General features: G+C 34.3%; 3 protein-coding genes and 1 long non-coding RNA gene across 5 annotated transcripts; 2 read left to right on the forward strand and 2 right to left on the reverse strand.

Moving 5' to 3' along the window:
- Positions 1 to 1,589: 1,589 nt before the first annotated feature.
- LOC106617446 (transketolase-like protein 2) lies at positions 1,590 to 8,193 on the reverse strand. Its single transcript, XM_014234640.3, has 3 exons — positions 7,925 to 8,193; positions 3,359 to 3,694; positions 1,590 to 3,291 (listed from the first exon to the last, which is right to left on the reverse strand). Exons 1-3 carry the CDS (start codon positions 8,026 to 8,028, stop codon positions 1,845 to 1,847), a joined length of 1,887 nt encoding a protein of 628 aa, XP_014090115.1. The 5' UTR covers positions 8,029 to 8,193; the 3' UTR covers positions 1,590 to 1,844.
- On the forward strand, positions 7,246 to 8,193 carry LOC118683759 (uncharacterized). The gene is made up of 2 exons (XR_004979633.2): positions 7,246 to 7,825; positions 7,897 to 8,193. It is a non-coding gene; the product is annotated as an uncharacterized lncRNA (long non-coding RNA).
- A 3,439-nt stretch (positions 8,194 to 11,632) lies between these two features.
- LOC106617441 (peroxisomal N(1)-acetyl-spermine/spermidine oxidase) lies at positions 11,633 to 17,315 on the reverse strand. Its single transcript, XM_014234634.3, has 5 exons — positions 16,891 to 17,315; positions 14,632 to 15,037; positions 13,735 to 14,554; positions 13,538 to 13,658; positions 11,633 to 13,379 (listed from the first exon to the last, which is right to left on the reverse strand). Exons 1-5 carry the CDS (start codon positions 17,143 to 17,145, stop codon positions 13,197 to 13,199), a joined length of 1,785 nt encoding a protein of 594 aa, XP_014090109.2. The 5' UTR covers positions 17,146 to 17,315; the 3' UTR covers positions 11,633 to 13,196.
- A 508-nt stretch (positions 17,316 to 17,823) lies between these two features.
- Positions 17,824 to 20,605, forward strand: LOC106617443 (protein TAPT1 homolog). 2 transcript variants are annotated; one of them, XM_036378036.2, is made up of 3 exons: positions 17,824 to 18,147; positions 18,237 to 18,832; positions 18,892 to 20,605. In XM_036378036.2, the coding sequence occupies exons 1-3, from the start codon at positions 17,955 to 17,957 to the stop codon at positions 20,152 to 20,154; spliced, it is 2,052 nt and encodes a 683-aa protein (XP_036233929.2). In that variant the 5' UTR covers positions 17,824 to 17,954; the 3' UTR covers positions 20,155 to 20,605. The 2 variants fall into 2 exon arrangements, with proteins under 2 accessions (XP_036233929.2, XP_014090111.2); XM_014234636.3 differs by having other exon boundaries at positions 17,826 to 18,147; positions 18,234 to 18,832.
- Positions 20,606 to 20,951: the final 346 nt, after the last annotated feature.

The raw sequence follows: 20,951 nt of genomic DNA on the forward strand, positions 1-20,951 counted from the left end.
AAAGGAAAAGGTGAATTTTGATTTTTGTTTTTTAAGTTCTTACTTATTCATAAATATCTATTTTGTTCCCTTCAAAGTAATCCCCTTCGGATACAATACACTTATGCCAACGCTTTTTCCAATCCTCGAAGCGCTTCTGAAATGCTCTTTTCGGTATGGTCATCAGCTCTTTCTTCTATTTTGACTTGATCTTATCAATTGTGGCAAAATGTCATCCTTTCCTTCATTTTCTTTTGGCATCTTGAGCCAACTGCCACACATTTCATGCCCAAAACATTCGAGAAAATTGAATAGCATGAGCCAATTGATATGCTAACTTCTCTGCAACTTCCCCAATAGTGATTTGACGATTTTCAAACCCAATTTTTTTCACTGTTTCGATGTTTTCTTCGCTTGTTGACGTGGTCGCACCTCCAGAATGTTCATCGTCGTCAACATCTTCTCGTCCTCCTGTAAAGCGTTTGTACCAGTTATATACACATATATTGGACTCACCGAATGCTACAGTCAACATTACAAGTGCTTTATTCCATTTTTAACGCAAAATTTAATACATATTCTTTGATCCATTTTTTTCAAAAGGAAAAAATCGAAGACTAGCCATTTCTGTTGTCAAAAACAAACTACCAATCGAAATTGGCTTCTAATGCAAGCACATATGTTTCCGATTATAACTAAAGCAAAATATCGATAATCATATCTGTATGTGTTAGAGTAGCAAAAATTTGAATTATTGTAAGAATATAGTCCTATAGTGGCCTGATTGCAACAATTTCTACAGGGATTGCAGCGATGCCGTAGAGAATAGCCCATGCCAAATTTCTTGAAGCTATCTAGTCAAGTATAAAAGCAGTTGCTTCCGATCATTAAGTTTGTATGACAGGTACATATGTACCGAGTATATGCTTTAGCGGCCTGATCACAGCAATTTCTTCGGAGATTGCACCTATGCTTTGGATAATAACCCATATCAAATTTTGTTGAAAATTTTTATAATAAAATATTATTATTCTAAAATTCTGCAGACAAAATAAATTATTGTGGACTTGAATCCATCCCATATTTGGTTTAAATTATTTACTTATCTTGTTAAATTCGATAAAAAAGAATCGGCAAAGTTAGCTATAAGTGTCGGTTTAATATTGAAGTGGGGTCGTGACACTATCCCCTTTAAAAATTATTAAATGAATGAAATCGTTTCATATTTTCCAATTTTATTCGATTATGTTAACGGATTTGTGTGCATTTCTTGTCAAAAGTACTGAACTGCTTTGTGCAGGAAGAAGCAGACACTTATAACCTCAAAACGTTCCAATTTTCGTCTTCTATTCCTCGTTTCCGAAGTAGAAAAATGTCAAAGCTTTTTTTCAAACCCGCAATGCCTCCACCGAGGGCTATAAAGAGTTACCGGATTATAAAGATTATTATTAACCGGAACGGACCCGGATTTTTATCTGGCCAAGGACTGTCAACTCGGCAGTATTCTGCCGCTACAACAACAACAACAAGAATTTGAGAGAATAAAGCATAATCGGCTTTTTCCGAACTTACTCTGAATTACTGTTTAAATTAAATAAATCTCGATCATCTTGAAGTTAAGCTCATTTCTTTAAATATCTATTGAAACCATTAAAAAAGTTTAGATAAGCAATATGCAGATAATTCTTAAGCGTAATAATTCACAAGACACAAAAATCAATTCATTCATAAAATTTAAACACAGTCTTTTGCTCACAACGTTTACTTCAAATCGTGGTAAAGTGAACAAAATATATAGATAAATTATTCAATAAGTTTCAGTTTTTTTTTTGTTGGTGAGTTTGCAGAATTCCTCAAAAACTCGCTTACAACTGCAGTACAGTTGCAACAGCGTTGACGACATGGCGTGCAGAAATACCGAACATATCGATAAGCACATTTGGAGGTCCCGAGCGTGGAACATTAGGCACATACAGATGCTTAACCACAAAGTCACGCTGTTCAGCCAGCACACTCAATACAGCCTCACCCAAACCACCTTGTTGATAGTGATCCTCAACTACGACAATGCGACCACCCACAGCACGTCCGTTCTCAATGATCAGCTCAGCATCCAAAGGCTTAATGGTGAATGGATCGATAACACGTGCATGTACGCCACTCTTTTCGAGCTCAGCTGCGGCGTTGAGGCATTCGTAGAGAGTAATGCCAGCGCCGATCAACAGCACTTGATCTTTTGGTGACTGCTTGACTACTTTACCTTTGCCGACTGTGAGCACATCATTGTTGCCATAAATGACGGCGGTGTTGGGGCGGGATGTACGGATGAAGCAGACGCCTTTTGTATTGGCGGCCAATTCAACGGCACGTTCACAGCTCACAGCATCGGAGGGATAGAATACGGTACTACCGGGAATGGCGCGGAACAAAGCGATATCTTCCAAACCCATTTGAGAGGGACCATCCTCGCCGATACTGACACCACAGTGAGAGCCAACAAAGTTGACATTTGTCTGGGAAATGGCACCCATACGAATTTGATCAAAAGCGCGTGTGAAGAAGGTGGCGAATGTGGAAACGAAAGCAATTGTACGATCACGGCAGGCAGTACCAATAGCAACACCCACGAGATTTTGTTCGGCAATGAAGCACTCAATATAACGTTCTGGGAATATATTCTTCAACTTGTCGGAGAAGGTTGAGTTCTTGGTGTCGCCGTCCAAAGCGATGACACGGTCATTGTTCTGTGCAATCTTAGCCAAAGCAGTGCCGTAAGCGAGACGTGTAGCAACTTGTTCACCCAACTTGTAGTTTGGTGGTGACGACAACTTGACATTGGTGATATCTACAACTGGTGCCTGCTTTAACTTAGCTGGACTCTTGGGTGGATTGGCTGGAGCATAGGTGGCACCGACGATGAGGCCCTCCAAGTGTTTGATCACTTCGTTGGCTTTGTCTCCCAATGGCTTGCCATGCCAGTTCTCCAAATCCTCGATATTGGGGAAGTATTTACCCTTGTACGTTTTTGCGATAATGGCAGTGGGCTTGTTTTTGGTTATAGAAGCTTCATGGAAAGCTTTGGACAATTCTTCAACATCATGTCCATCGACAACCAAGGCGTGAAAACCGAAAGCATCCAAACGTTTGCGATAAATTTCCATTTGATGTTGCAGTGAGGTTGGCTCAGATTGACCCAAGCGGTTTACATCGAAAATAACGCACAAGTTATCCAATTTGTAGTGACCAGCAAAGTGCAGGGATTCCCAAATCGAACCTTCAGCAGATTCACCATCACCGACCACAACGTAGGTTCTGCATAAAAATAATGTTAGTGAGTTTCACATTCCAAGTTATTAATATTTGTTTTGGTCAGACATACCTGTAGTCAGATTTGTCGTAGTTCTTGCCTACGTAAGCCATACCAGCACCAACAGCGACACCTTGACCCAACGAGCCAGTACCGACATCAATGAAGTTTAAACGTGGTGTTGGATGACCCTCAAGATCACTATCGATCTTACGCAAGTTCTGCAAGTCTTCGATGGGGAAGAGACCAGCTTCAGCCCAGGCGGCATATAGAATGGGTGCTGAATGTCCCTTAGACAATATAAAACGATCACTTGAGGGATCACGTGGGAATTTCAAATTCAAGCGCAAGGTATTGAAGAACAATACCGACATAATTTCGGCAATAGACGCGCATGATGTAGGATGGCTGGAAGAGAGAAAATTAATATTAAAATTATTACTATTTTTAATAATTACAATAAATAAAAACCTAGATTTAACTGTGACTGTCTTTTTGTTTTGGGGAAATATATTATGAAAATTGGTGTAATCCGTATGAATTGAAGGTTTGAAACTTATATGATGTCTCCGAAAGATTGTTTGATTTGAGGTGGAGCTTTTTAATTAGGAAATATGTACGTACATCAGGAGATTTAACAATGATTGCAGAGACGCGACAACTATTAGAAATAATTTTGTAAGATTTTAAATATTAATATGCTAAATATTAACAACTGCTAGATAAACCTTATGAGTTAGTTAAATGGAATATATACGGAAATGCAACATTTACCGAAAGGGAACATTTATTTGTGGTTAGAAATGCTTATCTATCTATCTTCATGGGAAACCGCTTCAAATTGCATGTGAGTCAAAGATAGTGAAAGGTAGCCCAGATACCACCAATAGGTTCGGCAATCATAAACCGCATATATCTTCTATAACTGTCGAAAACCGCTATTCCAGTTAATCAGCTGATAACCTTATTATGACTTTAATAATTAACATATTGTAGTATGTATAGGTAAACTTTCTGAGTTTTATTGCTGGTAAAATGTGACGCTTCTATTCACAATATCTATTTTTGTTGTTATAGCTTGTTAAACCATATCTTCACATCTTTCTATAACGGTACTCTACTAAATGTCCGCTCACTTATGTATATTATATATAGTCATTATTATATTTCGTAAACAGACCAAGTTCGATTAAGTAATCATCAGTTTTGAGCGTGATAATGAGCATAAGAATATGTCTATCGTATGTATAATATTCATATGCATTTGCCCGAACATCTGATGGCACTTAAGTGATTAGAATATATATGGTAAATAAGTATATGTGATTAAATATGAAGAGACCTTCGCCATTACCGAAAGCATCATCCGATTGATAACTGATTAATAATGTGAACATAACGGTACATACGTATAAACTGTGACAAACACTGCATAACGGGCTGTGACGTACATATGTATGTATGTTCGTTGTTAAGGTCGAACATGAAAATGTCGTTTGGCGATATATTTTTTCGGTGGATTTTTATAGCTTTATCACTCTAACTAGACCATGTGTACTCAATGCATAATGTGGTAATCACACCTGATCATTAACACGATCACAGTAAATGCTGATAATAAAAAAATTGATGCATGGGTATGTGTACCCAAAACCTAACTGGTGAAATATATTGGCGACATTTGTTTTTGCAGTCATTTCTAGCGTGGTACCCTATTTTTGGAGTAAAAAAAATTCTGGTTTGATTAAATCTGTTAAAATCGTATAACAACTCAATGTACATTTGACAATAACCTATTTGACTGGTTTCCCTTTGACTTTCCAAAAGTGATTTCATCACAAATTTAATATTTTCAAATGATTTCTATGAAGAGAGTGCTGTAAACATAGACTTGCGAGATTAATTGGTAGGAAGTTGAGAGAGAATAATTCCATTTACAGCTTGATAGCATAAAATGGCTAATTTGAGTTATGTGGTTTTGTCAAATTTTTGTAGATATTCTCACATATATACATATGTATATATTCGCACTCATGTAAGACTTACTAAACAAATTATTTAAAAAACTACATTCAAAACAACAATATTTTGTTATAAGGTCTCATATAACTTTAGAAAGTTATATGTATGTATATTTACATTGAAAATCAGGTTACCCATTGCCGAATGCATTTTACAAATATACACAAGTGTCAGTATATTTTCGCATATACATATGTCATACATACATGCATATATGTATACTCGTATATACTTAAGTATATCTGCATAATATATATTTAGAAGTGCAAAAATTTACAACAATGTTTCATTTTGTGAAGAATCCAAGTGCAAATGCCGGCACTTCACTGAGCACTTTTCTTAGCCCTAGTATGTATACACAAAAATATACAAACTTTCCGAAATTAGAGTCAATCGCCTTGTGTTATACCTTCTTACAACTACATAGAAGTGATTTGCTCTCAAAAATCTCTTAAACTTTGATCTTTTATTTTATTTAATGAAGTTTATAGTTTCTAATGCTAATTTGCTTCAGTGAAAACTGAAATGTACTTGAAAGCACGCTCTTAAGGTCAAAAGTCCCTTCACTATTCGTTTCAAAACGAAATCATATGCGTACATACCCTGAAGGAAATTCGATTTATTCAAATTTAGTTGAAATATTATTGGATATTACTATTATATTTTGTTACAAATAAAATTATAAAATTAAGTAAAATAAAATAAAACAAAATAAAAAAATTAAAATTAAATATAGAAATAAAATAAAGTAAAATAAAATAATATAAGAAAAATAAATTAAAATAATAAATAAAACAAAATAAAACGAAAGAAATAAAAATAAAATAAATTAAAAATCAATAAAATAACGCTATAGTCGTGCGGCCTGAGCAATTACTTTGGAGATTGTACCGCGGTCTTAAGCAATTATCCACGCTAAATTTCGTGAAGATATATAGTCAAATAAAAAAGTTTTCTATACAAGAACTTGATTTTAATCGTTCTGTTTGTATGACAGCTATAACATATGCTATAGTCATGCGATCTGAGCAATTTGTTTGCAATTGCGATTGTTCCGTTGACTTTAGCAATTTTCTACGTCAAATTTCGTGCAGATAACTTACTAAACAAGAAAGTTTTCCATACAAGGACTTGTATGCAGAGAACTTCTTGGTGAGAAAAGAAGCTGTAAATGGTATGGATATCTCAAAAACTGAGAGACTAGTTCGCGTATATACAGACAGAAGGACGGACGGGCAGGCGGATATGGCTAAATGGACTAAGCTCGTCACGCTGATCATTTATATGTTTAAACAAAAAAAAACAAGGATTTAAAAAATTTATAAAATTCGAATAATACGAAAAATGGTGTTTGGAGAGTCTTTATATTAAGAACAAAGTGTAATAAGAAATAAAAATTGTAATTTAGTTACACACAGTGGATCGTATAAATATATATTTTTACTGCAGTTTGCAAAGCTTAACCACTGCTTTTAAACACAAATTTATTATTTTTGTAATTTTTATATGCAATTTAAATATTTTTCAATTAACCAGCTATAATTATTTTAGGTAATTTTTAAATATGTAAATGAATTCGTCTACTCAAAATATATTGTTAATATATATAAAGAATATTTTTCATTCAAAAAGCAAATTGTAGCAAATCAACTTGAGTGAAAAATGATTTTAAATATTTTAGAAATGAGAAAAGAGTAATTTTTTAAATTAATTGAATTTTAAAAGAAATTTTTCGCCGAAGTAGATGGTTAATTTAATATTCATTAAGAAAAACTAATGTTCAAAAAGAAATTTGTATAAAATATTTTTTTAATTTTTTATAAATTTATTCAAACTGTTGTGCAAAAATAGTAAATGCATGTTAATTTAACGCCCTATAACAATTTAAGTTTTGCTGCTGTAAAATGTACAAAACAGCTGTTCTTACAGGGCTGATGGAGGCTCTCTCACGTTTCATATCACTAGGGTGCTATGCGTTTAATTTTGCGCAGCTCTATTAGAACCTTGCTCTCCACATATAACATCATACCACCATAACACCTAGTCGGTAATTTCTATACACAGTTATATACCGACAAATTATATTTGCTTACATATGTATATGAGTATGTATACATATATAGAGGTATGTATGTGCACTGCTATGTGGCTATTTAGCACGATAAGAAACGTTAGTTGCCAATGAATGTCAACAAAGGTCAACTAAAATCGGTCTTTTCGATTCACTAGCAACATTTGAGATGAGTAAAAGAAAGTTTAAAGTTAGAGGTTATCAGGAAACGAATAAATGGAGTGTCTGCGTTAAGTATTTGCGGCGGAAGCACGTGGTTTCAGTGCAACAACAAGTCATTTTGCCGGTCACCTTCGCTCCTGCAAAGCAGCGCTCAGTTATGTAGGAACTTAAAACGTCGCTTAACAATGCAACAATCGAAAATGTATACTCACTATACTCCCAAAAGCATACATACAAACATGTATATATAAATTTTTGCACACGTATGTAATAAACAGTGCAAGGTACGCCACATTCGAATACCTTTTACTATTTTTTTATTGCAAGTCACGCCACTAATTCGTTAATGATTTAGGATATTTTAGTACAAAATAAACACATACCCCGATTTAGATGCCTGTGTTGACGTAATAGAGTGGATGCGCAAACGATGAGCGATGTCTTTCAGCTCCTGAATAGTTTTAGCTTCAGGCTTGTGGTACGACATATTTGCGCTAAGATTTTTGCTTTGGATTAATAAAAATGTGTAGAAAACTTTTTGAGAGTTGCTCAAAAAAAAAAAAAACTATACGTATTTATCTATATTAATGTCGCGACCACGTCCGTTTCAAGCGTACCAAATCGACTGGCGTACAAAAGCAAACTGACAGTATATTGTCGGTAGCTTACCCACCTAATCAACCAGTTGCCCATTCGTTTGAATGCTTGGAGTTGTGCCATAGCTTGTATTGCAGCTTTCATTACGCGCTCTCCTCATTCAAACTATCAGCTCCAGAATAAGTGAACGTACGTTTGTATTTATGCCTAAAAGTGGATGTTTGCATGTGTAGTGGTGTCACAAAAAATGAGCCGATTACTACCCTGCAGAGAAAGCCTTACTTTGGCGTTGAAAAATTTAAAAAAAAAAAAAAAAAAAAAACGAAAGTCATGACAGGGTCAACGTCAGCACTCGGTTTGGATGTTTCAACTTGCAGTTATAGGTATTGATAGAAGTCAAGATGGAATAAGAAACTAAAGCTGAGGTAAGCTCTATATAGACACTTGAGGAGTTATAGCGAAAGCTCTCAGCTCAACTCTAAGCTTTAGCTTTCAGCTCAGTTCTTAGCTTTGTTCATAACGAAGATTAAATAAAAATTGTCGAATATACAATTACTATAGACCGAAGTATTGCAGCCTTTCTTAATGATTTATACTTTATGCTTTATAAAGAAGAATACTTTTTAATTTTGGAAAATAGCATTATGTTTCAGTCTTTGGTCGAATAAAAGTATGTAATCTACGAAAGAAGGCAAAAGTTTTGGAAAAATGTCAATTTATTTTTCAACATAGTCTCCTCATATGACTCATATTTTGGTGCGGTCCATTTTTCAAGTTAGTAAACAAAATATAGTCATCCGGCGATTCGTCCATTTTGACCATGGTGTCGGCGGAGGTGTGATTCGGTTCGTTGTCGTAGTGAAATAGCACAGCAAATGCGGCCATTTCCAGGGTACTTAGGTATTAGGCTCATCAAAAACTGACATGCGATCACGTTGGAACTCGTTAAACGAATATTTTACTGTTATCATCTAAAGATAAGAGGCACCGATTACAGTATCTAAGCGCTCTCCGATTTCGTTGCTTGATTTCCCTTGGAAAACAAGAATCGAATTATCGATCGACACACCACTCGACTCTTCCGAATGTGGTTAAAACAAAACTATGCGTCCGATTCGGCTGAAATTTTGACAGTAATCGTCTACAAGAATGTACTACATCGTCTATTGTGATAAGGATGGTTCGTTATCGGTCCGCAGTCTTATATCTGGTTGCGACTGAGACTATTTGGTGTCACTAATTGCAGTAAATATGTTAGAAAAATGTTCAAATAACTGCCTTTTCCTCAGAATTAATTATTAGGAAATAAGTATTTTACCTTCATGATTTTTCCAGACTATGCGTTGCAAAAGATCTGATGACTACGTCAGTTCAGTGGCTCTAAAAATGTTTTTGTGAAAAGTTGTTCAAGAGATTTATAGTTCTAGATAGTTGAAATAAATACGATAAAAAATTCATATACGATTTCTGAACAAAAATTAATTAAGTTAATGAAAATTAGTATGCTTAATGGAAAAGCTTATGTTTATTTGTACAAACATCTTTCTGAGCACTCTAACGGTTTAATAAACTGTAATATAATAATAGTTTGGCATTTATACCTTTGCAGATTTTTTTATCCTTGCATTTCTGTGGGTTGTTCTATGATATCCAAAAAAGGGTTCTTGTAGTTTTATAATTTGAAGCATCGGATAAGCGGCTAATGAATTTATATAAGATTTTGAAGTCGGAAACCCCAACTTTTTGCAGTATCTGATAATCTTTGAATTAAAATGTTCGTCGGCTCTATGTGACCGAAACGCACCCAGATATATAGCTAAACAACAACTGACTGAATAAAGGATTCCAAATTTCTTTTAATTACTCCTAGAACAGTGTATACATATTAAGTTTGCCACGAAGTTTGTAACACCCAGAAGAAAACGTCGGGGACCCAATAAAAATATACTACATACATAAATGATCAGCATGACGAGTTGAGTCGATTAAGCCTTTTCTGTCAGTCTGTCCGTCTCTTTCTATAGTAGACGTAGCCCCGCCCACTCTAATAAGTTTAATCTATATATCTTCCAAACCAATAAAGCTAACGTAATATATATCACCCAATTTTGCAAAGGTCAAGTTTTTTCAACCCCTCTTACGATTACGGTTTGTTGAAAACTACTTAAAGTGTGATCAATCAATAAATAAATGCGTTAGAGATATTATATTTTACATCCAGAATGGCAAAGGAGGTTAATGGATGGACTACGGCGTGGTTGTCATATAACACATTTTTAAATTCTAACTGATTCTTTCACTTTCCAGTATAGAAATAAAGCACTAGTGAATGTATCAACCTTATGACTAAAAATTATCCAAATCGAACCAAAACTGTTCAAGCCCCTAGGTACCGAATATATAGACCCCAGAGCCTATAGTTTAATTTTTACCAAAAACATTGGTCAATGTGTGAGATATTATATATAACTGAAATTCGGTAAAAATCCATTCCTGTTAATATTGTATGTTTGAATGTAAAAAATGGGTTAAATCGGTCCAATACCTCCCTTGGCCCCCATATACATAATATAAAGATTTTCGAACTTCCAGTTGACTTTATACCACATACTATATCGGCCTATGTTCTAGTTATTTTATTGAAACTGAGAAAGCGTATTTTTCTAATAACAAGGTATCTTTTTGTAATTCAGACACGACCGCTTCGTAGGGAGGCAACTGGGAGAGTGAGCGGCGCTGCACTTAATTTCTTGACATTGACTACCCTCCCTTTCCCCAATGACGCCTATGTATATCACATATTATGTTGCAGCCTAGCGACTTTTTTCTAATACTTACATTTTTGAATTCGTGATATCTTTTGAATGGAATGTCCGAATAGAGTACTTCAAAAAGCTATATAAAGGTATTGAATCATTATAACTATGAATTAATTAATTTTGAAAAAGATTACTAATAAGCTACAAATGAAGAGCTTTTACAGAGGCGCCATTTTAATTATTATATTTTTTATAAAAGTACACTTATTGTAATGTGTGACTGTTATAGTTACAGTTAGACATATGCAGACGCGACATTTTTTGTAGCTAATTATATGTTTTGCAAAGTCGTACTACATTATTTTTCTCTATAATCAGTGATAGTAGTATATATTAATAGCACACGCGATGTAAGCAGTTTGTTTGGTAATATTTTTTACACCTCGGGTTATATTATATTATTGGTGGTTTAATAATGATTCGTAATTTTTCTTAAATATAATATGGCCTCTTTTCACCGGAGATGGTGTAGCTTCCGAACGGTGTGAGAATTTTTTCAAATCCTTCTAGTAGCTTCGGAGCCTATACAATTCAAGCAAACAAACAATCAAATGTTTTTTCTTTATAATATTAGTATTGATAATAATGTATAGTTAGTAACGGATTTAGAAACGATTTGGCTATACAAAAATATTTCTATAAGTGTTTATTTATTTTAAAAATAAAACAATAACATTTTATTACACTTTAATTCGTTTATTATGTATTTGTGGCGTCAAATAAATAATTTCGGCGAAGATTAAAACGTTTGGATTTACATATTTCTTGCATAATATGGAAATATATATATACATATGTATATAAATATCGCTACACTTATTTTGTTTTTGTATTAATATAACGAAAAAAGAACTCGCAGCAATAATTAGTTTTAGACACTACTGTTTTTAACACAAACAATCGATTCAAAATGCGTTACAAATAGTCAGCGCTTTTACATACATTCATACATACATATATGTAAGTATAAGTATATTTGCATTTCCCTTATACATTTTGTTATTCTTTTAGGCCAATATCTTTGCTATAACATTGCTGACAATAAAAATATAGTTTGACATTTTATTTTCTACTTTGATCATTCAAGACACAAACTCGCCAACTTAATTAACTTTTTTTCGAAACGCATTTGTCAAAAAGTATACACGCGCAGGGACCATATTCTACAATTCATACTTGTGCAGTTATTAAGAGTAATGTATGTATGTATGTATATCATAATATTGAAGTATGTATGCATATTGCATGTACATATTTGTGACTAAATAAATATTATTAAATAACTTAAATAACGATCCAACAATGAACTTTCGCTTAGTTTCGCGCTTTTTGTAAGTTTACCTACCCTTACTTAATACTACGGTCTATAGTGTTAAAACTATATTTGAAAATACAGGCAAATATACTGAATAGGAGCATTGAATTGTCAATTATATGATTCAATCAATTTTAAAGTATTTCATTACCTTACAAATATATAATATCAGTTTTTTCCTACATAGATACACAAATATTAAAAGTGTTAACAAATCTTAATGTTTATTTCCTAAAAAGTACGAAATAAAAACTAAAACGAGATAAATTACAATGGACAGTTTATTTTGCAAAATAAATACATAAAAGATATTTACTCAAAGTATTATAAAGTAAACGCTACAAAATATTGAAGTTTGTATAAACATGATTTGGCAGGATGAACAAAAAAATAATAATAAAGAAATTAAATGGATAAAATACTTCAAAGAGTTTACCATTAATTTGTGAAAAAAACTAGCACTGCTATTAAATGTGCAAATAAATATATTTGCGACTTTTGTAGTTATAAAAAAAATATGTAAAAGTAATAAAATATTGCCATTATTTTCTGCTGTCATACTCTCTATTTGTATGCATATCACGAATATCGCACTTTATAAAAGTACTTAAGCATAGTTAATTGCTAAAGCAGGAATTAAATATGATTTTTGAAAATAAAACAAACATTTTGAGGCATTATTAGTCGGTATCGATAAATAGAAAACACAATAATCTTAAATATAATACGCTTAAATTAACTATATACACACGGCTGTAGCTTGTTAGCAAATTGTTAAGGGTTTAATAGAAGCTTACAAATGTGCTAAACTTAAACGTAATGCAATATCTCAATGCGACACTGGCTCACTTCATTACACTTTCATTGCGTTTGTTTAGCATTCCACTATGACGTTTGTGTATGTGTGGAAGTAAGTGAGACTTTTTATTCCAGCGAAATGCCTTGTATCCAAGAGCTCAAATCGCTGGAGTCAGCTTCCATAACGACTTCGATCGGTTCATCTGTAGAAAGTATGTACTGAGCGGCAGTGCGACCAGTCAAATAGGCACCATGTACGGTTGAATAAAAATTGGAGTGTGTATGCTCGCCGGCGAACACTACTGCAGGCTGAAGGGGTGTAGTAAATTTTTTAATAAGTGTGAGGGAGTATTAAAAAATAAAAATCTGCTTATTTTAGAAAATTATTTTCGAAACAATGCTGAGTTTTATTAGAAATAAAAATAAAATATATATATTTAAAAAAAAAAAAATAAACATATACACACCTTCTGTGCTTGTGGGTTGACGTAAAGTGGCTGCGCTAACAATTCAATATCCTCTTGCGTTGCACCAATAGGTATCGATGTGTATGAGCCACAAGTGTAGGGCTGCGACTTCCAACTTGTGCTAAAAACAAAAGATTTGTAAATAAATATCAAAATTTCTTAAATACATATGTATGTAATTTGCAATATATACATACCATACGCAAAGCTTGGGTTTCGGCACATATGGATCTTTTAGGAATGCACGCAATATTTCTGTGCACTTTTCTGCAACTTCTTCGTGCGACAACGTCTCCATGTATTCAGCCTCACGTCCAGAAACCCAAGCAAGAAGTAACGTTTCAGAAACTTTGGCGAAAGAATAAATCTTTTTGTACCAATTCTTGCTTAAATACTCCTTTGAATTGCGTTCTTCGTCCGAAAGATGCAAATCATACTTTTCGTCGTCCCATAATAACATTATTTCCGAAATGGATGTGCTCATGAAGGGACGATCGTATTCAAGAAAAATTTTATCAACAGTGCCAAACATTAAATTTTCAATTGCCTCTTGTTTGTAATGTGGTAATTCAGGTGTGAAGAGTGTTTTGTGTGTTGATTTAAGCACACCTAACGGTATGGTACATATCACATGATCAGCATAAAAGGTTCGGCCATCTTCACAGTCTACTCTGACAGCAGCATCAATTAAATTGCCACTCGAATCACAGTTCTCATCTGACTCAGTCGATTTTTCACGTAATACATCAATATTAGGCTTTATTGCTGACGCTGCTAGAGCTCCTGCTGCCGGCACTTCAGTAACTGTCTTTTCGGTATCATCTGAATCATCATCTTCAGAATTCTCATCCACCGTCTCCAGGCCGGTAATTGTCTTTTTTCGTTTCCAATGAATTTTCTTTACCGGGCATTTAGTAATGATTGCCTCTTTAGGTATAGGCGTCGAGAGCGGTCGCAATATAGAACTGTAGCCTTGTGGTGGTACAATGTTTCCGCCTTGCAATTCTGTGTAGCTGCCTGTGCGATAAATTAAAAATGAACTGAATTTAGTATATATGACTTTGAAACTTTTTTACACACAACAAAGGACGTACCTAATTCTAGCAGATCCACTTCGTTCATATTAGTACAGCCTGTAATACAAGTCTCACGCTTTAACAAGCAATTGAAGATCAATTGTTTTAAGCGCTTCTCCTTCGGATCCTGCACAGAACTTAAGTAAATTTCAATTTCGTAATTTATATGCTCGCCAACGCTATTTATATCCGGCGGTGGGCTATATTGACACATAAAATACTCATCACATCGTCGCAGAAAACACACATATGCCTCGTAAATCTCTTGCAAAATGTTGAAAGGAACCTGATTGCCATCCTCTGTTGTGGCAATAACCGTGTGTGGTTTCGGTATATTAACTACGCTGACTAGACCGTGCTGTACGGCAATCTCGAAAATCGGATTGCCCAAAACACCGTGTATCCAATTGGCGCCAAGTTCGATCTGGATAAATTTAACAATTTTAAAAATTAATATACATCCACATTGATATAGGTTTTTGTTAAATTAATTAACATAGTATATATAATATAATGTTGGGCTTACTGCCTAAATTTTTAATAAAAGTACCCACAATAAACAGTGCATAAAATAAAAAAATACATAATTATTATCAGCACGAATACTGTGGTTTCTGCAGATAATAAGCACTTAAGTCTGCATTTCATGTTGTTTGTCATTATATGGAATTGTGCTGCTGTGATAATTAGATTCAATGTTACTGTTGTTATTTTGCGCAACGCTATGCATATGTAATGTGAGAATTTATCAAAAACTGGTTGATTGTTACGCTGAAGTGACAGATAATTATAGTAGGTGTCCCAACCAACCTACATTTATGCGTTTATATGTTTTTCAATATGTATGAAATGGTGTACGTGTGCATCTATTTAAATCAAATAAACTAGTCTACAATAACGTTTATAATTCGTGGATGATTTCAGATCAATTTAGCTAATTAAATTTTGCACATACATGTATTTATACATCTAATTTTTTTCTAAAAACTATTGCAAATACATGCACATGCATGTAACTATTCATGTATGCAATGCAAATATAACAAGGTGTGTTTGCTTCACTTCCGTTTTATACACTTTTTATCGAAACTGCACTAAACTCATTGAGGCGTAGCACCGAATTGTTTTCATCGTTTACCGGCAAAGCGTCACATGCTTATAAAACACTGTTAAATAATATATACAGGGAATATATGTATATATACAATATATGAAAAGTAAAAAAAAAATTATCGAATCGCTATCGAAATCGTAATTTTCAAGGTTTATTTATTTATGGCTACGTGCGCGTCTAAATCTTACACCAATTAAAGTACGTGCGTTCTTATACAAACATGGACTTGTTCAGCTAACACTTGATAATTGAAAAAAATTTAACCGATAATGCGTTATACTGGGAACACTTGAACAACATTTGCTATAAACTTCACACAGTTTCTTCATCACTTTAATATTTCAATATTGGCGAGAAATAACGTTTTTGTAAATGCAAAATTTGATTACAAACTTTAAAGCAACTGAAACTAATGCGAACAAGTTAATACCATATATGTATGTCCAGAATGTGTGGTAGTCATGGATTAGCACTACCTACACTTATAATAAATAAATAAATTTAACATTGATATGTAATTCAGTTTTCTACGTTAAATATATATTAAGAGTTCTTTACAATATTGAATATAAATCAAGCGAAACATTTTATTTTTTTCTAAATGTTCGAAAGTCTTACATATATGCAGTATTGATTACTGTAATTTTATGTATTGCATTCTTTCAAAAAATAGCAAAGTAGATTTATGACCAAACTAATGGCTTACGTGAGGGGATACACATTTGAATATATGTAACATAAGTTTAAATAATATTTTTGACAAGCAAACGTACAAAAAATTAATAGAAGCAAACGCGAAACTATTAGAAATTAGATTTTACCAGGAAGCGGTTTTGATATAGCCTAATAATAGCCAATAGAATAGGTCACAACATGCCAAAATAACATTTAAACGGAAGGGCGAACTAATTTTTGGCAAACGTTTTTAGTATTTTCTGCTGTATACATACATATTTAACTTATTTCTGGTTCGGAAATATATTTCAAGTTGTAAATGCAATATTGCAAAAGAATTAGGCACATTAAAGCCAAAAACGCCCCCGGGTTGCTTACATAATTACCTAAATATTTTTCAATTCTCCTACTCAATAAATAATCTGTCTTGTTATGAATCGCTTATGCACATTACATATACATATATATAGGTTTTTGAAACCCCTTACTCTTTGTGAACGCAGCGGTATTGATATAATACGACCGCCGATCCGACTACGTGCTTCAAGAATGCGAAAATCATTGCATCCATTATGAAGAAAATGATTTGCGGCTGAAAGTCCTGCCATGCCTGCACCAATAATCAGCACCTTCACCTTCAAAGGCTGCTGCTGTTGCTGCGTAATCGTTTCGTTGTTGGTTGAAACACTTGTACTTGCTACCTCTTGGGTGCTTGGCGAAGGCATTGGTGCAGTTTCGCCCATTTTGTATGAATTACACTTTGGTTGCTAAATGTTTAAACACACTTTTCATTAGCGCATTCATGTACTGCTTATTAATTTTTTTGTCAATATTTTCATCTAACCGGAATTTTCCTCGCACTTTTCCGCAATATATTATCGATCTAATTTGATGGCTTATTAGATGACAGTTTAAACGTCATTACACTTGTTTCCTCCCTTGTCAATGCATCAGCTGTTTTGTGCTAATTGGAAAAACTTTAAGAGATGCCAACTTACAATTTTTTGTTAAGCTAACTCGATATTGCTTGCCGAGAAATCTTGTGTTTATTATGAAAAACTACCCTAAGGAAATTTTCTAGAAATAACTACTTAACTAAAGAAATAAATGATTCCCAGAAAGCGGATACAAAATTCATTTTAAGTGTTTAATCTCAAACACCGACTGGAAAATAAATAAAAAAAATACAATTAGGAATGAAAAATGTATATAAATTAACTCCCATGTTGAGATTAAACATTGAAAATATAATTTTTAATATAAAAATTTTGAATTATGAAATGCACAACCCTGCATATATTTAAAGAAAATAATCGTAAAATAAAAACTATAATTTATACTTTATTCATGTATTTTATAAAACACAATACCAAAGGTCTGCAATCAAATTCCAACACTGGATGCACCGCTTTCTTTTTACTGTCGGTTATCCGTTTACACTTCTTTTGGAATATTGACAATTTAAGAGCAAAACAAAACATTGCAAAAACAAACTTTTGCAGCTGAGCAAAGTAATTTAATATCGTTTTTGTGTTGGCTTAATCATCGAAATATGTCTCGGACAAAGGATGATGCAGGTATAGTTACTCCTACGAAGAAGCTGCGTTTTCGTGGAGAACTAAATTTCCATAGTCGTGTTGATGAAATTTTCGATGATGAAAACAAACGAAACAGCGGTGCTGGTAGTTCTGCCAAGGGAATCAACGCAAAACAAAATGGGGAGGACAAAGAGCACAGGAAAAAAGGTGAGTGGGCGTTGGTGTTGCTCCGTGCAAACAAGTGGTGGTTTTTGTGTGTTTAAAAGTGATAAATTATTTTTTATTGTTCACAGAAGAATCACCATCATTTATGGACTTTTTCAAGGTTGAATTGACCCGGGGATACATATTAGAACACGATGAAGAACGTTATACAGCGCGTAGGCAAAAAATTTACTCTTTTATGCGCATACCGCGCGATCTGGAACGTTTTATTGTTTACGGTATAATGCAATGTGCTGATTCGTTCCTATACATACACACTTTCCTTCCGGTACGTTTCGTTTTGGCCACATGGGCAATGTTTTCACGACCCATTGCCAGTTGCTTGGGATTACGAAGGCGCAGTCAGCGTCTATTGACACCGGCTGAAATTTGTGATTTGCTTAAAGGTCTTATCTGGATAGCGTGTACATTTTTGATGCTTTCCGTAGACACAAATCGTGTATATCATATAATTAAATCTCAATCAATTATTAAACTATACATTTTTTACAATATGATTGAAGTTGGTGATCGGTTACTATCAGCTTTTGGGCAAGACACGATTGATGCGCTGTTTTGGACAGCAACTGAACCAAAAAATTCGAAACGTGAACATTTTGGACTGTTGACGCACATTGTCTTTGCGCTAATATACGTTCTACTGCATAGTTTCCTAATTATGTTTCAGGTATGTAACATATAAATGGTAATTACAATTTCGTGTTATAATAATTTAATTTCTTTTAGGCGACCACCTTGAATGTGGCCGTAAATTCCAACAATAAAGGTTTGCTTACAATAATGATTTCCAACAATTTCGTCGAGCTTAAAGGGTCAGTGTTTAAGAAGTTTGATAAAAATAATCTCTTCCAATTGACTTGTAGTGATGTACGTGAACGTTTCCATCTGGCCGTGTTGCTTTTCATTGTGATGATACAAACAATGAAAGAATTCGACTGGAGTATGAATCAGTTCTGCGTAATGATACCCGATTGCATTGCTGTGCTAGTGACTGAGGTACTAATCGATTGGATCAAACACGCGTTTATCACGCGCTTTAACGAGATACCAGAGTACATTTATCGCGAATACACTACCAGTTTAGCTTATGACATGACTCAGACACGTCAGAAGCATGCTTTTTCGGATCACTCAGATTTGGTTGCACGTCGCATGGGCTTCATACCGTTTCCACTTGGCGTCGTGCTGATAAAAGCGATTTATTCGGCAGTCTCATTCAATAATATCGCCGCTTGGGTACTTTTTGGCTTGGCTTACATATTCGTATTGGGTTTGCGCATTTGCTTGACCATCTGTGCTTTGGGTAAAGCCTGCAAATTAATGAAGGAACACCAAGACGAGAAAAGCAATTCAACGCCAAGTTCGGTAACGAATGCACCACCGGTTGGTGGCAGCGGCGGCGCTGCTAACGTTAGTAATATTGTAAATAGCGTTGGTACAATGGCTGGCCTTTCCACCTTGTCCAGTACATCAGGTAGCACGCGCTCACGTTCGGATATTGCTACATCACCTATTCAATCGATTCATCAACTTCAACGTTCCGTAACGGTAGACCAAAGTAGCTTTGCACCAACAACGCATAATTCAACTTCAACGCCCAAAGTTCTGAAAGCAACACAAAAGCCCACCGTACCGCACAATCCGAATGATGTCGAGTTGGACGTGAAGAACTCACTTGAATTAGGCGCTACAGCGCTATTTTCTAACAGCGATGTGGACTTGGATGATGTATGCCTTAATGAGAAAGTATTAGAGCCAAATGCCAACTCTAATGCTTTTGTCGAGGAGGAACTGGCACGTAGTGAACCTGAATTGTCGCTACCACAAGTACTTCACGATACGTCTTTAAGTGTCAGCAGCACAACAACAAAGGATAGCACTCAATTGGAACAGCCATGTCGGTTGCCAAAACGTACGCACAAACGCTCCGAGTCCGAGCCGAGCATGCAAAGCATTGTGGGCGTAAGCGAGACCGAGTCGCAGGCGTAGTGTCGGCGCATTTACTGTTTATTGATTTAAGCTTATGTTTTTCTGGTGATGTCCTATGTATTTGGTTTAAGTTTTAACTTTTGCATTTTGCCTATTTAAGAGTACGTGAATTTTGTTTGTGCATAGTGTTTGCAGAATATTCGTTTTAAACGGTAAGCAAAAAAAAAACAAAAAAGACCTTTAGCATTTAACTAATTTAAAATCATTCTTTTTTTCTTGTTAATTTTTACATGATAACCTTTTAAGTTATATTGTATGTTTGTACTCGCATGTAGGTATGTTTTAAATACACTCGCATTATTAAGAACGTTTAACGAAATGCTAGCTTAGTTATTGGAATATTGTGTCTTAATATTTGTGAACTCAAATACCTATGCCATACCCTAAGACCAGTACAATTTTTCAATAAATTTAATATAATAAATAATATTCAATATTATTATCATCCTTATTCAACGTTGTTATATGTTCAGTAAAGTTTAATATTAAGCGTGTATGTATCACTGTGATTTGTAGTAATCTATAGCATCCATTATACTCCTACACTTGCATACGGAGAAGAGCAAATATATGATATCTGTGGGCGAATTGGCGCTTGCATTTACATTTTGTGCAATTGTTTTTGTTGCATATGCGTGGACACTTAGTTAGATGTACATATATGCACACATGTGAAAATTTTTTTTATTTAAGATGAAATTAGCAGTTGTTTTTACTACCTTTATTGCAACAAATCGCAGCTTTTTACAGTTAAAACAAGGCAAAACCTTAACTTCGGTTGTATCAGAAAAAAATTT

The sequence above is a fragment of the Bactrocera oleae genome, chromosome 2 (assembly GCF_042242935.1).
Source record: "Bactrocera oleae isolate idBacOlea1 chromosome 2, idBacOlea1, whole genome shotgun sequence".
In the NCBI taxonomy this organism is placed as follows: domain Eukaryota; kingdom Metazoa; phylum Arthropoda; class Insecta; order Diptera; family Tephritidae; genus Bactrocera; species Bactrocera oleae.

Bases quoted from the DNA above. Each gene is read 5' to 3' on its own strand.
- LOC106617446 (XM_014234640.3), bottom strand. From the start codon at position 8,028: ATGTCGTACCACAAGCCTGAAGCTAAAACTATTCAGGAGCTGAAAGAC. The intron at 3,695-7,924 runs GTATGTGTTTAT...TCTCTCTTCCAG, and splicing joins ACACAGGCATCTAAATCGGG to CCATCCTACATCATGCGCGT. The intron at 3,292-3,358 runs GTATGTCTGACC...ATTTTTATGCAG, and splicing joins TACGACAAATCTGACTACAG to AACCTACGTTGTGGTCGGTG.
- LOC106617441 (XM_014234634.3), bottom strand. From the start codon at position 17,145: ATGGGCGAAACTGCACCAATGCCTTCGCCAAGCACCCAAGAGGTAGCA. The intron at 14,555-14,631 runs GTACGTCCTTTG...TTTATCGCACAG, and splicing joins AGTGGATCTGCTAGAATTAG to GCAGCTACACAGAATTGCAA. The intron at 13,380-13,537 runs GTGTGTATATGT...ACACCCCTTCAG, and splicing joins TCAACCCACAAGCACAGAAG to CCTGCAGTAGTGTTCGCCGG.
- LOC106617443 (XM_014234636.3), top strand. From the start codon at position 17,955: ATGTCTCGGACAAAGGATGATGCAGGTATAGTTACTCCTACGAAGAAG. The intron at 18,148-18,233 runs GTGAGTGGGCGT...TATTGTTCACAG, and splicing joins CAAAGAGCACAGGAAAAAAG to AAGAATCACCATCATTTATG. The intron at 18,833-18,891 runs GTATGTAACATA...AATTTCTTTTAG, and splicing joins GTTTCCTAATTATGTTTCAG to GCGACCACCTTGAATGTGGC.